This window comes from Marmota flaviventris, chromosome 16, assembly GCF_047511675.1.
Source record: "Marmota flaviventris isolate mMarFla1 chromosome 16, mMarFla1.hap1, whole genome shotgun sequence".
Classification (NCBI taxonomy): Eukaryota; Metazoa; Chordata; class Mammalia; order Rodentia; family Sciuridae; genus Marmota; species Marmota flaviventris.
In genome coordinates this window covers 47,433,660-47,454,193 of record NC_092513.1, presented here as the reverse complement: position 1 = coordinate 47,454,193, position 20,534 = coordinate 47,433,660, and the positions used below count along the sequence as shown (strand labels likewise).

The following is a 20,534-nucleotide window of genomic DNA, read 5'->3' as shown; positions in this document are numbered from 1 at the left end:
CACCATGCCCGCTGTTGTCTAAGTCGATGACGGTATGTATTACAAAGAGCCTCAACCCAGCTTCCCAGAGACACCCTTCCTAGAAGCAGGCATGGATGACAGGACTATTTTCTCAGCATTTGCACTGAACTTGTAGGAACAAGAGTACAGGGGTGATTCTTTGTGTGTTTGCTTGATTTTTACATGTTGAGTAACAGGTACAGAATTTACCCATTCAGCAAATTTGTTGGGGCCCTCATATGTGCCAGACTGGGTGTTTTAATATTCAGTGGAAAACTAACTAGCCACAATCCCCATTCTCATTAACTTTAGAGCAAATGGGGAAGTCAGACTATAAAAGGGGAGACAAATCACTGTAGCCGGGAGGAATGTGTGGAAGGAACCCACTTGGACAGGCAGTAGGAGATTGGGTGGAGGTGAATTTCCCCGTGGGAAAATCCTGAAGTGTCAAAGAAGTTGACTTTGTGTACATACACACACATGCGTGCAGGGAGGTCAAGGCCACAGAATGATGATCCCTACAAACCTTTCTCCCCCATTGTGGCTCCAGGCTCAGGGATGTACCTGTATCAGGCTAGTGACTCTCAAGGTGGGCAAAAGCTAGAGGGTATTTGAACCAGGTTGCTGAAAGCCCTCTTTGAGTGCCTGAGGCACATTTGGCTCCTAGGTGGGTGTGGGAAACTCTAAACCAACAGACCCTACTTGGGTCTGCACTTTCCCTCACTAGATGTCCCCAGCTTGTGAAGCAGGCTCTGGCCCACTCTCCCCAGGGCTTCCTGCTGCCACTTCTGCTTGCTGATGGGAGCAGGCCCTGGGGACCATGCAACCTCATGGTCTTGTTGCCTTATCCTGGGTTTCTTGGGTCCTGGGGCTGCTCTCCAGTCTTTCAGGAATGTCCTGTTCTTGTGGAATTTCAGGCTATGGGATGTCCAAGTGGCCTCTGCAGAACCAAGCACCCCTCAGAGTGATGAGCTAATCCTTTACCCATCTAATTCTATGGCAGCTGTATCAGGTGTAGTTTATACTCAACCAAATGCACCCATTTTAAGTGTACAATCCCATGAATTCTGTCACCACCCCTCTGTTCTAGACAGGACATTTCTGTCCCCTTAGAAAATGCCTTCCTCCTGCCTCGCCCTGTCCATCTCCTCACTAGGACAACTGCTGGTCTGACTTGGCATCATATTTAGTTTATCTACCTGTTCTGGAACTTCATGTAAAAGAGATCATAGGCTATGTACTTTTTTTTTTTAATCCATCTGCTTTCTCATTTGATACCTGTGAGACTCACCCAGGCATGTATATCAGTAGTTTTTTTGATTGCTGAGTGGTGTTGGATGCAAAATTGTCTGTTCCCCTGTTGATGGACATTTGGGAGATTTCCAATATAGAGACATTATGAGTGCTGTTGCTATGAGCATTCTCGCACACGTCTTTTGTGGGCAAATATTTTCATTTTTCCTGGGTAAATACCTAGTAGAGAGATTCGAGTCACATGACATCACCCAGCCAGGATATAGTCAGATGCATATTTTCATTGTTTGAAAGGCCACTCATCACCACAGTTAGGGCATGCCTTAGAGTTGGAGAGTTCCAGAGGTGAAGCGCATCTACAGAGTAGAAGTGATATCTTTTTAAAAGTAGCCTTGAACTTGTAGTTACACTTGTGTTTTCAAACTTGAATCCATGCAATCACTACTGCTAAGATCCATTGAGAAAGGGCATAAGTGAGATTTCTAAGCTTTAAAAAAAAAAAAAAAAAATCCTCAAGCCAGGCATGGAGACCGAATTACAGCTATTCCTGTGGTTTGGACTTTGGGTTTCTAGAAGGTGACCACAGGACATGAAAGTATGTTGCACCGCTCAGCTGCATGCAGGTTCTTGTAGAGCATTAGTTAATGTGCTGCCCAGGAGGGCAGGAGGCCTTGAGTCAGAACCGGATGCTTCCGGCCGCTGCACGGCCTGGCATGTAATTAGGGTTTCACTAGAGAGTTATTATTTATCATTACAACCTGGCAGCTCATGCGGGTAGTGGTTTTTCATTGTTGTTTTTTTTTTTTCTCCCTTTATGGGTGTGGAAAGCAATTAAGAGAAGAAAGTGACAGCGTTGAGGTAATGCCAACAAAATTAACTTTACTTGAATGGAATTTTGGATCCTTTTCCCTTCTCAGAAAGAAATCCCTCTCACCCTGCTTTGACACCAAAAAAGGGGAGGAAGGAAAAAAAAACTATCCTTTATGATACCTCTGCGTCTCAAGAGAGCATCTGTAGAGTTGGTCTCCATGATAAAGTGCCAGTTCCTTTATTATAGCAGGATCTCAGCACTCAGAGCAACCCCTCCCTGCATCCCACAGTGTCAACAGACAACGTCTGAGACTCGGGTTTTCAATACAGTGTGAGAGGCTGGCAGTGGGAGCTGAGCAACTCTACGAAAGGGCGACTAATTCAACCTGCCATGTGCCCCTCATATGCACTTAATTTTTTGGTGTCATTGTGGCTTTATGTTTCATTAAAAGTTGTGTCGATGACTTAGGCAATTATGTACCTACCTGCAGGGTGGATTTGCTGGGGAATTATAGCAGCTGGCAACTGGGGTCCTCCCTCCCTTGCAAGGTCCCTGCCAGGATGCTCAGATTTCATGGTGCCTATGGCTCACTCTTTGGGGGACGGGCCACTGTGAGAGAAGCGGTGCCAGTGACAAAAGTCAGATTTCTAGTGCTCTCTAGAGGCTCCATCGGGTGCCTGGGCAGCAACCGAGGAGCAGGGTCTTGGAGGCCTGCCAGCTTTAAGCGTGGGAAATTAGAATGCCTTGTTGGGTTGTGGTGGGGGGTGGCTGTTGTTTTTCGTGTGGCTTTGAGCAACAGCATTATTAGATATAATTCATGTAGCATACAATTCATGTCTTTGGTGTACAGTTTAGTGGGGGTTTTTAGTATATTCAGTTATGTGGCCATTACCACAATCAATTCCAGAACATTTTCATCATCTCCCAAAGAAGCCCCCATATGCTTTAGTAATCCTCCTTAGTCCTGTACTCCCAAATCCCTCAGCGGCCCGTGTTCTGTCTCTCTGGATTTGTCTATTCTGATGTTTCACATCATTAGACTCATACAATAGACACGCCTGGCTTCTTAGCAAAATATGTTCAAGGTTCGTCCATGTTGTATCATGTATCAGTAATACAGTATTCTTTGAAATCTTTTTTTTTTTTCCTTGTAAAAACAGTCCCAAGATGTGCAGCATCTGCTCCTTTCCTATGTATTTTTCTTGGATTTTTGGTCATCATTTCGTAATTTTGAACATGACATTTTATGCAAATTTGGCTCACGTCTGAAGCCACTGTTTAAGAAGCATGTGTAGGGGCGGGGGCTGTAGCTCAGGGGTAGAGTGCTTGCCCAACACATCGATTCTCAGCACCATATAAAAATAAATAAAGGTATTGTGTACATCTACAACTAAAAATATTTTTTAAAAAAAGAAGAAGCATGCATGTTGAAGTACATCCAAATAACATCTGGGTATGTGTGAACTCGGGGTATAGCCACCCGGTGTCATCACAAGTGGGTAGAGACACTACCCCAGAAGTTCTGGAGCACCAGATGAATATCCAGCAGATACCTGCCACAGAATGAGCTCTAAACTGCCCCATGTGACAGCATAAACCTCAAACCATTTCATGTCGGTGAGGAAATATTAAAGGGCTACTCCCCTAAAAGATGGGAAGGAGAGTCCATTCAGGATCACATTCTTAATTAGAATCCAAGGAGTAGAAATAGCAAATACAGCCCCAGGCTGTGTCAACTGCCTGCTCATTCCTATAGTTTCCTTGTGATTTACTGTCCTCCTAGGGAAAGGGATTAAATGCACAGGACAGCTGAAATGCCCATCTGTTGGTGGTTACATAGATTTAGTCCAGGGCCGCCCCCTGCTTAATTAACCTGAACAAGCATCAAACATCTGCTTTCCCAGTGCCCAGCTGAGCTGGAAATGCTGATGGCTGGCGGACAATTGTAGGCAAAGCAGAAGAGCCCTGATTTTGCAGGGCTGGAAGGAGCTGCCCAGATGGTTGCCTTGGATGCCTCCTTCCTTTCACAAGTGTGGCAGGGAAACTGAGGCATGGAGAGGTGTCTGCCTGCTCCAGATCACCAGCCAGTTCCTAGGGTATAAATAGCCCTGGGGCTGGAACCCAGATCCCTTGGAATGTTCCTTTCCATGGATTAGGAGTCTCTGGTCCCCAGAGCAGAATCCGCAGCAAACACATCTGTTCAGAGGTGCTCATAAATTCCTATGGAGAGTAGGGGACAAAGGTCAGAGCTCTTCCAGGCCCTGAAGCGGAGGCATCTTGGCTGCTTTTATCAGAATCAGACCAGCAACCTGTCTGCTTTGAACCCCTGACCTCTCTAGAATTAGTATTGTGGTATATGTGCCCATACCCGCTCACATTGCACCCCAACCCTACCCTGGGAGGCCCTCTGTTCCCCACATTGCAGCTGGGGCTTAATTCAGTTCCTCGGCAGCCCTTACTCCTTTTGTGATTAGTCAAGACTGTTTTTCTGAAAAACAAAGGGTGTCCCAGCATCTCCAGGATAGAAGTGGTGGACTCTTGCAGCTAGATAACTAAGTCGTGGACTTTTCATTTTGGTATCTTGAAGGGATTCATGGGTGTTCATCCCACCCCAGCCCTTCCTAATTCTGCTTCCCATCTCCAGTGGAGCAGGCTGGGCAGGGCTTCTTTGTGGACAGTTTTGGATAGTCTCCTCCTCCCAGCTGACCTCCCCGCCTTCCCCTTTTTGCAGCTGTGCACAGGCAGCTGCTAGAAAGTGCATTCAAGTGACCTCTCCAAGAGCACAGTGACCTCTTCTACAAAAAAATGCAAGCACCACAGGGCCAGAGCTGCCCATCCGTCTCCTAGCCAGCTCTGCTTTGGCTACAGCTGCAGGCCAAGAGGAGCCCTTCATCTGGCAAGTTCTGTGGTCTGGAATTAGGTGTCAATGACACAGACTGTCCCAGACCAGGAAGGAGCCACAGTCTGCTTAATTAGCACTTTGATTTATAGTAACACACTCTGGCAAAACTCAGGCATTGCTAATTTTTATAACTCCTACAATTCCACTGGTAGGTGAGCCTAAACAAGGCAACAGCCTCACGTTTAATTGATTCTCTCCCAAGCCAGAAAGAAAGGCTGGGGGCTGGGAATCCCCGCCTGTAGCTTAGTTTCCCAGTACTGCCTCTTTGCTCATGACCATGGCTGGAAAGAGAGTGGTCTCCCACATGGTTGAGATGTCCAGCCTCTGAGTGTTATCATATGGCTTCCTCAAGATGTCCAGGACTGTGCTGAGAAATCACAGCCTGTTGAGCTCCAGAGACTGGGACCTGGAGTAAGAGGCCAGTGGGGACATCATCTCTCAGGTACCTGAAGACATGAGAGATGGACCTGGTCACAAGGTGATTTGTTTAGTACCAAGAATCTGGCCTGTATATAACCTCAGCTCTGCATGCAAGGCCTTGTCTGAGCAAGGGTCTGGGGGCAGATTGTCACTTCGAAGGCTGCTGACTGTTGTCCCAAATGAGTATCCTGTGTGCTGAATGTGAGCGGGACATGGGGCCACCTCCTGAGCAGATGTCCCACAGCCATCAGCATCTAACAGATGATGGAGAAACCAGAGAGGAAGCCTAGGCCCAAATGCTTAAGCAGTTTGCCCGAGGCCACCCAGATACTGCACAGCAGAGCTGGGTTTAAACCCAGGGGTCTGGCTCCTGAGTCGGTTCTTTCCCATTGAGCCAGAACTCGGAGAATCGGGGACACAGAGAAGGGCGGTCATGGCCAGCAGAGGAGGCAGGGAAGGAGGCTACCTATGAAGTCCTCTCTCAGACCAAGGCTCAGGCCTTCTGTGAGGGGCAGAGCAAGGCTCAGTGTGGAAGCCAGGGGTCAGGGTCCAGCGAGCTGCACAGAGTGCACCATTAGGAGTCAGTGGGCAGAGTCGTGTCCCCCAAAAGATTTCCTAACCCTCCACTACCTTAGAATGTGTCCTTATTCAAAAGTAAATTAAGATGCAATCAGACTGGAGTAGGCCTCATAATCTCACATGATTTTGTCCACATAAGGAGACACAGAGTCATAGAAGACAGACAACAGGGAAAGCACCATGCGAAGGCAGAGGCAGAGGTTAGAGCACTGGCATCTACAAACCAGGGACAAGCAGGGCCCACCAGAAACTCTGAGCAAGGAAGGTCTCTACCCAGAGCCAGAGTTTCTATTTCAAGATTCTGTTTCAGAAGGAGCGCGCCCTGCTCATACCTGGATTTCAGGTTTTCCGCCCAGGGACTGAGAGACCATGCATTGCTGTCATTGCCTAGTTTGTGGTCATTTGTCACAGCAGCCCCAGGAGACTAATAGTCACTTCATATTCTCCACCAGCCTTCAGTGCTCTGATTGATAAGCATGATTTACTAGGGCCATGGGTTGGGCTGAGTTGGTATTCAGGAGTTATTCTGAGGCTTGGACTCACTAGGAAATGTGTGTCAGGGATAGGGGGCAAGACCCCCAGTGGTCTCCAGTGACCTGACCACATTTAGACCTCCAGGGGATCAGACACTCTTATCCTGTTGTCCTCAGTGGTAGTTGTGAAGACCATCAATGGAAGTATAGAGTGTGTTGTTTACAGTTTAGTTGCAGAACTCCGTATCCACTCTTGCTAGTTTAAGAAAGGGGTGTGTTACAGCTGGGTAGATACCGAAGAGTTCAGAGAATCATTAAGAAGGCTGACAGAACAGCCCAAGTCAAAATTCAGAAATGATCCCCAAGCCATCCTGCAGAAACTCGCATTCTCTGGGATCAGGACTCTGACTCCTGGCTTGGAGGGTGGCACCGACCACCAGCCCCAGACCCACGGTGCCCCTGTTGTGGTCTGTACCCGCAAAATGGACACCAGGCTACAAACTGGACTCCAGGACTTCTCCCTCAGTGCATCTTGGCAACAGAAATGACAGGTGTGTGACTTCTCCAGTCCTGCCTTCTCATATCAGAGCATTCTAAAGGGAAAACTGGAATCATTTTGGGGGCTCCTAACTACAAAGTCATAGGGAAATAGAACTATTGGCTGTCTTGCCCTTCACTATGGACGTCCAGAGCTTACTGTTTCATAAAGGCGAGTCACAGGAAGAGCAATGTGCGCAGGGCGGTGGCTTAGCAGGATGAGCCTGCAGAAGTAGCATCACAAGCTGAACCTGGAACAGGTGCTAGTCAGGCGGGGAGAGTCAGATGTGCAGCTCCCTGGACCTCAGCACGTAGAAATCACCTAGGAAATGTGTCTTGGTGCAGATAGGGACCACATGTTAAGTGACCTTCTCTGTGTTGCCTGACGCTGGAGTGGAAGCTACCTGGCTACTACTTCAGCCCTCTCTATGGTCAGCCGACTTCTCGAGACCTCCCAAGAGCCCCTTAAGGTGGGAGCTCCTCTCACTGCCCATTCAGTCTGGTCAAGGAAAGAAAAGCCAGGAGGACTGTTGGTGGGGGGAGTGGGTTGTGGGAGGATGAGTTGGAAGCAACCAGTCTGGAAGACCAAGTTCCCAGCTCTGGCCCTGTCTGCAGCTGGCTGAGGTCGGGGTGAGCCTCTTCACTCTGAACCTCAGTTTCCTTGTCTATCAGGTGGGGTGGGTGGGATGCATTCACAGACTTCTCTTTTGGTAGTGGGGCCTTCTTTCAAGAGAAGTGTTGCAAGGATCTTCAGAGAAGCACCGTCCAGGTAGCTGCTGTAGTTGCTGCAGGGTGGGATCCAGGCCTCCCATTGCCTCAGACATTTCCATGGAAACCAGTTTTAAAACTCAAATGATCATTACAGAATGGGGTATTCTTGCTCAGGACTCGTAGGGCTTCTGGCCCCCGACAAAGGCAAGTGACACTTTGCTTAAACCTGCTCACATCATTCCAGCCTCATGGTTTTTGTCCATAACGGAAGAGAAGAAGGGGCCTGTCTGGTGTGTCAGGGTACCTAGATGGGGGCATTGTGCTGGGTATTCAGGATACAAGGACTGGCTGGTGGGCCCACCTGGAGGCAAGCATGGTAGATGATAACCCTCCATCCTGCTTCCAGGAATGGAAAAAAAATTATCTATCTATCTATCTTACATCCTATTCAATCCAGAGATGTTTTTTGAGATGAAATTAAGTGGTTCTTGAAGCAGGAAGGGAGGCAAATCCATCTTGGAGAGCTGCCCCAGGGCGGTGCCCACTCTGCCTGACCTTGGCAGCCAGAGAGGCCTCCATAAAAATTCCAAGTGCACCTCCCCTCCCTGCCACACAGTGCAAGCACACATGCACGTGTCCAAATACTTTGGTCAGAGTTGGATTGCCACTTCTCAAAAAGCACATCACTGGCGCGTAAGAGAATGGGCATGTCACGGACCAGCCCCAGGGAGACCCTTCCTGATCAAGAAGATGCACCAAGTCTTTGTCCACCCATGTGTTACAAAACCCTAAGCCAGGTTGGGAGTTCATATTGGGACCATTTGCTTTAATTCTCCAGAGAAGCAAAGAAGGTACCATTAAGATCCATTTGAATTGGGATCTGTTAGCTGTTTGCCTGCTCTTGGCTGTAAACTACCACCAGAGACATTCCATGAGCTTGTTCTAAAAATCAAACCAAGTATCTCATACATGGAAATGATCGGAGAAAGCCACCAACTTTTGTTAGAGCCATTAAGGAAACCTTGGATGTGCTTTGCTGGCGGTGGGCCATCCTTGGGAATGGGCCTTCACATCCGAATTTGCAGCTGCTGCTTCCTCTGGCTTTGCTTGGTGAAGATTCTTGCCATACAGTCAGCCAGAAGAGAGCCAGCCCTTGGCAGGCGTACAGTGAAGGAAGGATGAGACTAACCAGGAAACCCAGCAAAAGACTGTTTAATTGACAGTTAACTGTGCAGGGCACGGAGGAACAAGGAAGACTAGAATATTCAGAAAGCGCTCAAAGGAGCCAGTCTTCAGGGATGAATAGAATTTAGAGAGCAGGGAGGAACTCAAGTTTCAAGGGACTGTTAATAATAGCTACCATTATATACATACAATGGAATGTCATTCAGCCTCTTTAAAAGAAAGGAAATTCGGACACATGCTGCAGTGCAGATGAACCTTGAAGACGTGAAGGGAAATACATAATTCCACTTACGTGAGGCAGATGCACAGAGAAAAATGGTGGGGTGATGGTTGCCAGGGCTGGAGGGAGTAGATGGGGAATTAGAGTTTGATGGGTACAGAGCTGCCCTTTAGATGAAAAGGTTCTGGAGGTGGAGGGTGTCGATGGGTGCTTAACAATGTGAAATGTACTTAAAGCCACTAGACTTTACACCTAAAAATGGTTAAAATGGTAAGTTTTGTACATTTTCTAATTTTTAAAATACAGTTTATGCATTTATGAATGTCAAAAATGAACCCCACTATTTTTATAACTGTAATGCCCTAGTCAATTTAATACATTTAAAAAACAGTAACTAGCATTTATTGTGCTTGCTGTATGCCAAGAGCTCTTGACTTCTCACACAGTTCTCCAATGGCCATATAAAGTAGGTACAGTTATTGTTTTCATTTTACAGACGTGCCACTTGAGATAGGATGATTAAATACATCTTCCAAAACCTGCAACTGATGAATGGTCTGCTGTGGATTGAACCCAGATCTGTGCAAGTTCAAACCTGGTGCCTTTAAGCACCGCACTGTGTGAACCATAGGTTGAAATGCAGTAAAGAAAGACTCCCCTTCCTCTCTCCTGATGGTCTACAGGCTAGCTTTTTTTTTTTTTTTAAAAGATCACTATAAGTAGGATGAGGTGCTTGATTTCCTTTCCATATGCTTCCAGAAAGCCACTGTCCCTCCTGGATTCAGCAGAGACCCTAATTGTGGCTCTAATCTGAGTTTCCTCATTGCATCACATTTTTGGAGTTGTAAGTTGGCTGTGACTTGCACGTCATTAGTTCATAGGACCCTTACTTAATGAGTGACCTGTGTTTCTTTATCTGTTACAGACCACAGTAATTGACTATGTGAAGCCCTCAGATCTCAAGAAGGACATGAATGAGACCTTCAAGGAGAAGTTTCCTCATATTAAGCTGACACTCAGCAAAATAAGGAGGTACGGGAAACTTATGTCACCTTAACTCACCTTGAACTTGCCCTTCTAGCCTCTCTTCCAGCCTGCATTAAGCTCATGCTTTGTATGATGTTTTTTTCTGTTCTTTGAGGAATGAAGCATGGTCACATTCAGTTAAGGGGAAAAACAAAACAACAAAAAAAAAACGGTCTTACAGCTGGCTGACTCGTGCCTGGATGTGGTAGGAGAGCCCAGAGAGCCAGGACAGAAGGCCAAACTCCAGACCTATGATTGACACAGATCTGGAAGGGCATTCATTCAGTGAAAGAAACATTTTAGGCTATGTGCATGCAGTGTGCCAGCTCAGTAAGATGTATATTTTGAAAAACAGAATGGGTGACATTCAGTTCTGTGGTTTCTCAAGTATAGGCAAAGCCAAAGAGAAAAGGGTTAGTATCTTAGGGAATGGGATAACTTTACCTAAAATCACTTTCCCAGAGATGATAACTGGGACCTGTATTTTAGTAGTCACCAAAGCAGAAAAAAAAAAAAAAAGACAAGCTGTACTTCCCATGTAGTTGATTAGATCAACCCTGCGGTGACCCTGGCTGTCAGCCAAATAGTTAAGGTGACTGACCCTGCTGGGCCAGAGAGGTGCTAACTAGTGTCTGTGTGCCCCGTGACATCATGATTGCAGGTGTTTGGGCATACATGTGTATAGTAACAGAAGCTAGGCTACACAGCCATGTCATGTTGGAATATGTGCCGGTAAGTATTTATGCTAGTGTACATCCTGATAAGATTTGATTCTGGCATGTTCCAAGCCAAAGAACCCCCCCAAAAAAAACTTTGAGAAAAATCAAGTATTCACACTTTGTCCATTTGCTGGGCGGCTTTCCCAAGGACACTGGTTGATGTGCTCTTAGGCTGACTCCTTTTCTGTCCTAGTTAATGAACATAACTGATATTTGGCAGAGTTTAGACCAAGCGCCTGATTTATTTCTGTTATCATCTCTGGAATGAGCACAGTTTCCCAGATGGTGTCCCTCTTTGACTCTGGATAGCTCCGCCCTTAGTTTCCAAGGGGGCCCTCAGCTATCCACATGTGTTCAGTGGGGTCCTTCTGTGTTCGTCATGTTCGTTGGCGCCCTTGCTGGCCCCTCTGTCTGCCTGGCCTGCGGCCTGTCTGTCATCCTCCTGGAAGTGGCGATTTTTGGCACTGAATCTGGGGCAAAAGTGAACATGGTCTGGGCAGCCAGACCAACCAGGGAGGGTCTAGACCCCCAACTGTGTGGCCTTCTTCCACACATAATGTAACCTTCACACTTCTGGGGATTTAATCCCATCCCATATCACCCTCTGGGGATGAAAAAGATGCTTTCCCGATGGAGTCATCCTCCTCTTTGGGGGTCCCCTGAAACTCTTAGGTTCTAGTGAGATTCTTCCCTGCTTTCTTTGTCTAGTCTGAAACGAGAGATGCGGAAACTTGCCCAGGAGGACTGTGGCTTTGAGGAGCCTACGGTGGCCATGGCCTTCGTCTACTTTGAGAAGCTCGCCCTCAAGGGAAAGCTCAACAAGCAGAACCGGAAGCTTTGTGCTGGAGCATGTGTGCTGTTAGCAGCCAAGATCGGAAGTGACCTCAAAAAGCATGAAGTCAAGCATTTAATTGATGTAAGTAGCCTACATCCTGGTGTCTGGGGGGACACACTCTCAGTCCAGGGGTCTTCTCAAAAGGACCCTGGCTGGTGACAAAGCTAAGGGCCATGAAGTTGTCCTTCCCATAAGAATGTCAGATGCCTTTTCATAGGCTCTCTTAGAGCTGGGGGGGGGGGCGGGGGGGGGCGGGCGGGGGTGGGAAGGTTATCTACTTGGACAAGACCAAAGAGCTCCAACATTGGATCTGGCCATAAAAATCTATTCTCAGACACCATGAGGAGTGGAAACTACTGTAATCACAAGGGGTCTGTTCACAAGAGGTCTTGTGAACAATGAGACCTCAAAACATCCGTGGTCTAGCAGGCCCTGGCCCCCTGCTGCCTTGGTTACTTCCTGGGGTACTATCGTCTTTCTTTTAAAGGAGAGTCTCATCAAAGCAAGAAAACACTGATCTCATCGGGTGAATGCATGAATACCTGTTTTAAAATTCAGTATATTAATAGGAAATTTGGGGAACGGTAAAGCCAACAGATCAGGAGACAAATGCCATTGAAACCATAGGTTTATTACTCACAGTTCCCAAGAGGAGGGGTGTCTTAAGTTGGGCTACCATAGCAAAATACTGTAGGTTAGGTCTCCTAAACCACAGAAACTTATGTCTTGTAGTTCTGGAGACTGGCAGGCCCAAGATCAAAGTACCAGCTGCTTTGATTCCTGATGAGGGCCCTCTTCCTTACTTGCAGATGCCTTCTTACTGTATCCTTAATTGCATAGGGAGAGACAGAGCAAGCTTTCTGGTCTCTCTCGTAAGGATACTGATCTCATCATGAGGACTGTACCCTGAAGATATCCTCTGAGCCCAATTACTCCTAGAGGCTTTACCTCCTAGTACCCCACATTAGGGTATGGGGCACCCATGGATTTGTGAGAAACACAAACATACAGTCCAGACAGTAGGCAACTGCCACAGCCATGGGAGGCCATGCTAGGGAGCACCATTTTTAGTTGAGAAGCAAAGGGAAAGGAAAAGAGCTGATGTAGGTGCTTGCCATATTTTTTTTTTTAAGTATTCCTTAGGTCAGTACTTTAAGAAGTGGCACACGATCATCTAGCTTGTTCTGTAAATACATGAACATGGAAGTGATCCTTGGATGCCAAATATGAGCTGAGAATCAATAGCCCTATACGGTTGTCCCCATCTATCATGGCTTTGCATTGCCCGATTTCAGCTATCTACAGTCAACCAGTCCAGAAATACTACATGGAAAATTTCAGAAATGTGCAATCTGTTTTAAATTCTGCACCTTTCTGAGTGGCGTGATGAAATCTCACTCTGTCCCACCTGGGACATGGGTCATCTCTTTGTCCAGGATACCCACGTAGCATATGCTACTGCCCATCAGTCACTTTGCCATCTGGTTTGTCAGGTTGACTATCCCAGTATCACAGTACTTGTGTTCACGTAACCCCTAGTAGCCTAACGCATCCCAATTCCTTCGTCACTGGTCTTCATCTCATCAGAGGCATTATATCAGTTCACACCACAAGAAGTGTGAGTAAAGGACCCTAAATTATTGAGATCACATTCACATAACTTTCACTATAGTGTGATTATTTTATTTTACCACTAGTTATTATTGTTAATCTCTTAATACACCTAATTTATAAATTAAACTTTTCCATAGGTATGTATATATAGTAAATAATCTATAGGGTTAGGTAATATGTGTGGTTTCAGACATCTTTAGGGACGCTTAGAACATATCCCCCATGGATAAAGTGGAACTACTCTATACCTGTATATATATTTTTGTTGAACTAATGAATCTTGAGAAATAATAATAAAAATTATGATACTGTTCACATCATAGTTAAATAATATGCCACACAGCAAATGCTGACAGTATTAGTGCAGAATATATCAGTAATGGTTTAAAAAGCTATTTGCATTAGCAATAAACCTAAGAGCAGAGAGATCAATAAAGAGGAGGAAAAAGTAAGGTACGGGGGACTGAATTAGAGCAAAGTATATTCCATGCTTTTATAATTATGTCAAAATGGATTCTACTGCCATGTATAACTAAATTTAAAAAAAGAAAAAAAGCCCATCTCAGTTATAATCTGAGTGCAGGCAACAACAGCTCTACTGGTGAGATTTCTTCTCCATTTCTAATGCCATCCCGCTGCAGTCGGATGGACAGGCAGGGAGCCACAGCTCACATACGTGACATTGAAAGTAGGGCAGCCTCACCAGGACTTGAGGCCCTGTGGGTAAGATGAAAAGAATGAATTGCAAATAATCATCTCCCCGCATTCAGAACTTAGGTGTGGTTATTATTGTTGTAGGTGATGGGCTCCGTTTTAGTTTTACTTCTAGACCTGAATAACTTAGATGTAACAGGGTGGTGCTGGAGTCTCGTGTAGATTTGCTTCTCAGCACTGCAGTCTGCCACCCTTGGACAAGTGATTGACCTCTTGGAGCCCATAAAATGGAGATCAGTGCAATACCAACCTTGTGAGAGTCTTAAGATTAAATGAAGTGATGGGACCTATGTGAGCCTCCTGGCAGACCATAGGCCACCAGAACTACAGCAGGAAGTGCCGTCCATACCTCCCCTTCTTCCTCCAGAGCCTTGCTTGTAATGGGTGTGTGGTTTGAATATGGTTTGCCGCGTCTGAACCTCATGTTGAAAATTTTTTCCCATTGCAACAGTGTTGAGAGATGGGGCCTTGGAGAGGCGACAGTGTTAAGAATTCATGCCTGGGCTGGGGCTGGGGCTCAGCAGTAGCGCACTTGCCTGGCATTTGTGAGGCAGTGGGTTTGATTCGCAGCACCACATATAAATAAAATAAAGGTCTATTAACAACTTAATAATAATAAAAATAATTCATGCCTTTCTCTTTGGAATTGTTCTTCTCAGAACTAGATTACTTACCCCAAGAGTAGCTCATGCTAAAGCAAGGCTGTCCCTCATTTTCATGGACCTGCTTACCCTTCCACTTTCCATCAGGAATTGAGGCAGTACAAGGCCCTCAACAGGTGTGACGACTTGACTTTGCACTTCCCAGCCTCCAGAACTGGTATTTATAGTGACCCAGTCTCAGGTATTCTGAAAGCAACAAAAAACAGACTCGTAAGTTTCTCTGTGAGCACTTACTGGCTGATGGATAGGGAAATTGCACTTGGAAGAAAACCCCTTAGATTTTAATTTTAAAACTAAAATGTCTTAATTTTATTGCAGAAACTGGAAGAGAAGTTCCGGCTGAATAGGCGAGAACTGATTGCCTTTGAATTCCCAGTGTTAGTGGCCTTAGAATTTGCACTCCATTTACCAGAGCACGAAGTCATGCCACACTACAGACGCCTGATCCAGAACTCCTAGCACAGGGCCCAGCAGGGTGAAGGACCATTCCTCTGAGTGCTGTGGAGCGGAGTTCACTACTGGAAATGCAAAAAATAAAACTCAAAAGTACCAAGCTTCTTATCCTCATCATAGTTTTCGCAGAGAAGCAGTACTGGAAACTTCACGGAGTCTTCAGTCTGGCTGGCCGAGAAGAGTGTGAGCCATTCATTACACAAGCAAGTGAAAAGAAGATTCATGCTGAGGACAGCAAAGTCCCCTACCTAGCAAGAACTCAGCTGCCTCCAAGGGGCTTCCTGCCAGGCATGCACACCTTGCCAGTGTGACCCTGGGCCTTCTTTCCAGACCCATTCCAACTCTGAGCACAGAGTGCCAGAGCAGACGAGGGAAGCAGATTTGCAGAACTGAAGGAAAACTTTTCTACCATCCCTGTGTCAAAAGAGCGTGCCAATCTATTTTTGTATCAGCCATTGGAAGTGCACTTTTCCCCGGGGGCATGTGGATGTGAGTGTGCAAGTGTCAGAGATCCTGCATCAGCCCTCAGCCCCCAAAGTCAGTGCTACCCTCTGCAGAGCTGACTTGGGGCAACGATTTCTGAGTGATTTCTGGTTAAGAATCCCTCGGTTCCAGGTTGGCATCTTCTGCCCTTAGGAAATGACATTGTTTTTGTGACTGCTCCTGCCACAATCGGACAAAGACTAAGTTCTCAGTGTTGGAGGAGTCACAGAAAGGCGTGGAGTGTGGCGCTACCTTCCTGCCATCCCACTGCGGGCATCTGTCTGGTCTGCACACTTTGGAGATGGCGGGGGTTGTGCTCCATCGATCTCGTTCCTGTGCTCTATGTTAGAGTGCATAATAAGCACATTGATTGTGCTAAATATGTGTTTTATAAAAATCCAGTATAGGGGTAAGACGTATGACATGTTTTGTGGCTTTTGCACTGGGACAAACTGCATTTTGAGCGGTGGTTGAGTTGATTCAGGTGGCTCTTGTTGCCGTGAATCCATAGCTCTCAGTGCAGAATTTTAATCACGACTTGTCCTGATGCTCGGGCATGACCTGTGCTGACTCATGTCACTACATGGTCACCTTATAGCCACAGGACAGGTGTCAACTGGCTGAAGAAAGCTTGTAGCCATGTAAAAAGAATTAAAATATTTTGTTTTATATATAGAAGTATGTGTATGTGTAGAGACGAAGGTCTCACCAGTCAAACTTGGCCCCCTCCGTGGAAAATTCCTCGGCCTCCGTCACACACAGGCTGTAGTGGGGTCGCAGACCTGGATCAACCGATATCACCCAGAGAAAGGGGGATGTGGGCAGTGAGGGTATATGGCTTTTGTTAGCAGAGCTCAGAAGAATCCTACAGCCCTACAAGATGGACTTTTTTTTTTCTTCTGTTTCCCAGGCTGGTCTCAAACTCCTGGGCTCAAGGGATCCTCCTGCCTCAGCCTCCTGAGTAGCTGGGACTATAGGTGAGCACCACCATGCCTGGTTCCTACAGGATGGGGCAAGGGCAATCAAGCAGCAGCTGGTGAGAACAGGGGATAATACTTGGCTTCTAAATCAGTCTTAGGTTTGACTGAGTTCAATCCTAATCTTTTGCTAACAAGTTTCCTTGGCCAGAATCAGTTGTAAATCGGTGATTTTGAAGTAGGGATATAATGAACGTGGTCTACTAGTTGAAAGCTAAGTCAACTAGTATTTAAGGTGCACATATTATCAATAAAGCAAATTGAGAAGCTCAGAGTGTTCAAAGCATCTCCATCTCCTGAACTACAAAATGCCTTTCAACTTACTGGTATCTGTCATCTTGTTCTCTCTGATGAGACGCCTGGCTCAGGGGTGTGGACAGTGGCTACAGGTGGAGAGCCGTTCTGAGAAGAATCTCTAGCATGTAGAAATGACCCAGGGAGACACTAATGACTGACATGGGAGGGCAGCCTGAGACCTTCCTTGTGTCATGAAGTAGTCCAGACTAATATTCTTGGCTTTGGGGTGATTTGTTTTTTTAGTGTTTATGAGGTGGACTTGGAAAGTTATTGGTTCATTTCTCTTTTAAAGATTAATTTTGAATTTTAAGTTCTATTCTGTGGATTTGTGGAGGGGAGAGTTTTGTTTTGAATTGGAAGGGAGGGCGTCTTCATGAGAATGAAGGCATTTTCTCATGTCCCCACCAGCTTTCTAGAGGCAAAGGAAGAGGGGGAAGGACTTGGGTAACACGCAGAGCTGCCCCTGTGACAGGTGCAAAGCCTTGAGCTTCGGCAAAGAGTCGAGGAGGAAACCTGAACCTGTGAGGCGAGAAAGTCACTCAGACCAGTTCTAGAAGAGTCTAAGGTTTTGCCTTTGACCTCTGTCACAGTGCAGTCCTGGACATTTCCAAGCCCTGCTCCCTCTCAAGACCTCCCTGAAGCCTCTCCGGTTTTCTCCATTCACAAGTATCCATGGGGAAGCTCACTCCAGCCAAACACTCCTCAGTTAAACACTAGCGGGTTCTGCCTGAGTGGGTTCCTCCAGAGCTGGCCTGGGGGCCTGGGCTCCTCTAGTCAGCCCTGGCTGTTGGGGAGCAGATGGGAATCAAATAAGCAGAAAGGTGGTACCCACCTGGGCTGGGTCAAGTCCCTGTCCTCTTCCATACCTGCCTGAAGGCCTGAGCGTCAGCCAACCCTGGGACACAGAAATCCCCACTCTCCCTCCTTTCTCCTCTTAAATAAAACCCATGTTAAAAAAAAAAAAAAAAAACAGGAAATCCATACTAAAGGCAAACAGTTTGTTTTCCTGGGCTTTTTCTTTCTGATCAGAAATTTCCCTTCCAGGATTTTTCTGTTGTCATCAGCCAGCAGGTTTTGCTGGGGGAGGTCACTTACTCCACACAGATCACTCTGTACCATGTGCCCTACCTTAGTGATTGGGGGCAGGGGGAGGGGGCCGAGGTTCCTTCCCCTTCTTGTTATTCTTTCCTGACCCTTCATCCCCACAACAGCAAATAAAACTGTTTCAGGCTCTTGCTACCGAATTCTTTATCTCTCCCTCAGACATTTCCTGTTCAGTGCTGAACAGCAGGCCCTCTGCCCTCACCAGCCCTGACTGCCTCAGATAAGTGGAGAACTGAAACCTTCCTGCCTCTTGCAAGTTGCAAACAAAGTAAAATTGAACCAGTTACTCAAATTTACTAGAAAGTTCTGGTGCCATCCACCCAGCAAAGGAACTGAGTTCTTCAAAGCAAGGAGTCGATAGGGGGAGCATCCCAAGAGCAGCTTGAAGTCGCCTCCCTGGGACAGTTTGGTTAAGGAAAGCACTAGCCAGGTCACAGCAGGTCCAGGTAGGGGAGTGCTGAGGGCCAGAGGTACAGATCTGAAGTCACTTTTTAAAAATACCACCTTAAAAAGCAGTTTTCCAAAATGCACCTGCAAGGAATAAGTGACATTAAAAAAAAAAAGCCAAAAGTAACCACACATGGCCACGACACAGGGCCCATCCAGAATGAGAGAGTACCCCAGCAAGGCCCCATCCCATATAGGACCATTCAAATTACTAACTAGTTCCTTCAGAAAATCTGCAAGTGTAGAGCTGGTTACACCACAAACATGCCTGTGAGTACCCTGCTTCCCTGTACCCCACCTCCCTCCACCCCCCTCTCTGCTCAGGGTGGGCGGAGAGCCAGCAGCATGCGCATCACCTAGGGGCGTGTTAAGATTGCTGGATCTGCATCTTTACATCCCTGGGTGATTTGTATGCATTGAAGTCTGAAAAGCATTGGTCCTCCATATAAGCACAAGACATAATTATCTTCTTTTTTTTTTTTTTTTTTTTTTCTATTTTTTTTTTTTTTATTGTTGGCTGTTCAAAACATTACATAGTTCTTGATATATCATATTTCACAATTTGATTCAAGTGGGTTATACAAAAGTACATACAAGACTGTATATGGGGTAAAAATGGGAGCTCATAACCCAATTATCTTCTTAAAAGGTACAGCTTGCCCTGTATAGCATTGGCCTTAGATAAAGGTACAGAAAAAATGCCCATGGTTTTTAAACCCCCCAAAAATTGTCACCCTGTCACTGGTAGGTAGTTCTAACTCAGTTGACCTAGCTGCCTCATCAAATAATCTCTGGATGCAAAAGACCAGAAAGAGACAAACTAGACTCAGCCACAGTGAATACACAGGTCCCAAGCAAGCAACTGGATTCCAGTAGCCTTATCACCTCAGCCAGTGTTGGGTCAGCCTGTGTGCCTGGCTCTCCTTAGCCCAGGGATGGGAAGTTTCAATGGCGAGTTGGGGCAACTGAAGGCACCATGACCCCTACACTATGGCTAAGAGCTGTAGAGCTGTGACCTTAGGGACACCCTGGGTGAGCAGGTCTCCAGTTTACTATATTCATTGAAGTTCACTTAATGTTTATTAAATGTATCTTATATTGGGTTCTATGGGCTTCTAGTTCGACCAGAGGGAGCCAAATAATGCAGAAACTCAAAAGTGCTAGGGGAGGGTCAAAGCAGCAGGGTTGGGATTCAGCCTGGCATCCAGGTAATTAGCTGGGGTAAGTTAGAGAAAATGTTTGGTCCCACAAGAGAAAACCAAGAAACCAGAGCTGACAACTTAAGTTCATGTTCAGAGGACTAGAGGAAATGAATTTGGAGACTACTTACCAAGGCACCAGGAGATTGGTAAGACGCCAGAGACGGATACTGTGGTGGACAGATAAACCTTTGGACACTGGGCGCTGGTGTTGGGGAGGATTCACCAAGAAGACACCACTCCCAGGCCTGTGCTGGGCACTTAAAGAATGTCTTATATAACCCTGAACAAGCTCTAAATCTAGGTATCCTGCTCCCTGTTTCATACATGAGGAAATGGAGGCGAGACATCACCTGACATGCCCAGCATCATACAGCAAGTGACAAAGGCAAGATCCAAACCCAGGTCCCATTGCAATGGGCCACCCTGCCTCAGCTTGGGTCCAAAAAGAAATGCAAAGAAGGTGGAAGGCCAGAGGCAGGCTGGAGTCAGTTGTGCCCCTGGGCCTGCTGCACTGCTAGCCTCTCAGGTGAGAAGGGCCTCATCCTGACCCCACCCAGCAACCACCAGCCCTTTGACACACTGAGAGGAGAAGGGATCTGAAGCCACTAACTCCATAGCATCATGCTGTTAGGTGTGAGTGGCCTCCATGTCTGCTGTGGGGCACACATCTGGGCCTCTAGTCAAACATGGGGTGTTTGGGAATGTACTTCTCTAACAAGTGAACTAAAGGCTTAGGGGGAATAAATAGATCACAGTGAAGTGGCCAATGTTCTTGTCCACCAACATCCCACCCACTGTTTTATTGTACATGCATGATCTTGCACTGTGTGTTATAATTAACACAAATTCTCTTTGCTTGACTGCTCTGCATATTCCTTGTCTCTTGTCCCCTCAGTCACTGTATTGGGT

At 46.4% G+C, this 20,534-nt stretch overlaps 1 protein-coding gene across 3 annotated transcripts in view; it reads left to right on the top strand.

Moving 5' to 3' along the window:
* Cables1 (Cdk5 and Abl enzyme substrate 1) overlaps positions 1–18,109 on the top strand; it is a 115,265-nt gene extending 97,156 nt beyond the window's left edge. For all 3 annotated transcript variants that reach the window (XM_071602862.1, XM_071602861.1, XM_027935644.2), the window contains 3 exons: positions 10,018–10,124; positions 11,546–11,753; positions 14,981–18,109. In XM_071602862.1, the coding sequence (XP_071458963.1) occupies positions 10,018–10,124; positions 11,546–11,753; positions 14,981–15,121 (456 nt within the window). In that variant the 3' untranslated portion in view covers positions 15,122–18,109. The remainder of the gene's footprint in view (positions 1–10,017; positions 10,125–11,545; positions 11,754–14,980) is intronic.
* The last annotated feature ends 2,425 nt before the right edge of the window (positions 18,110–20,534 follow it).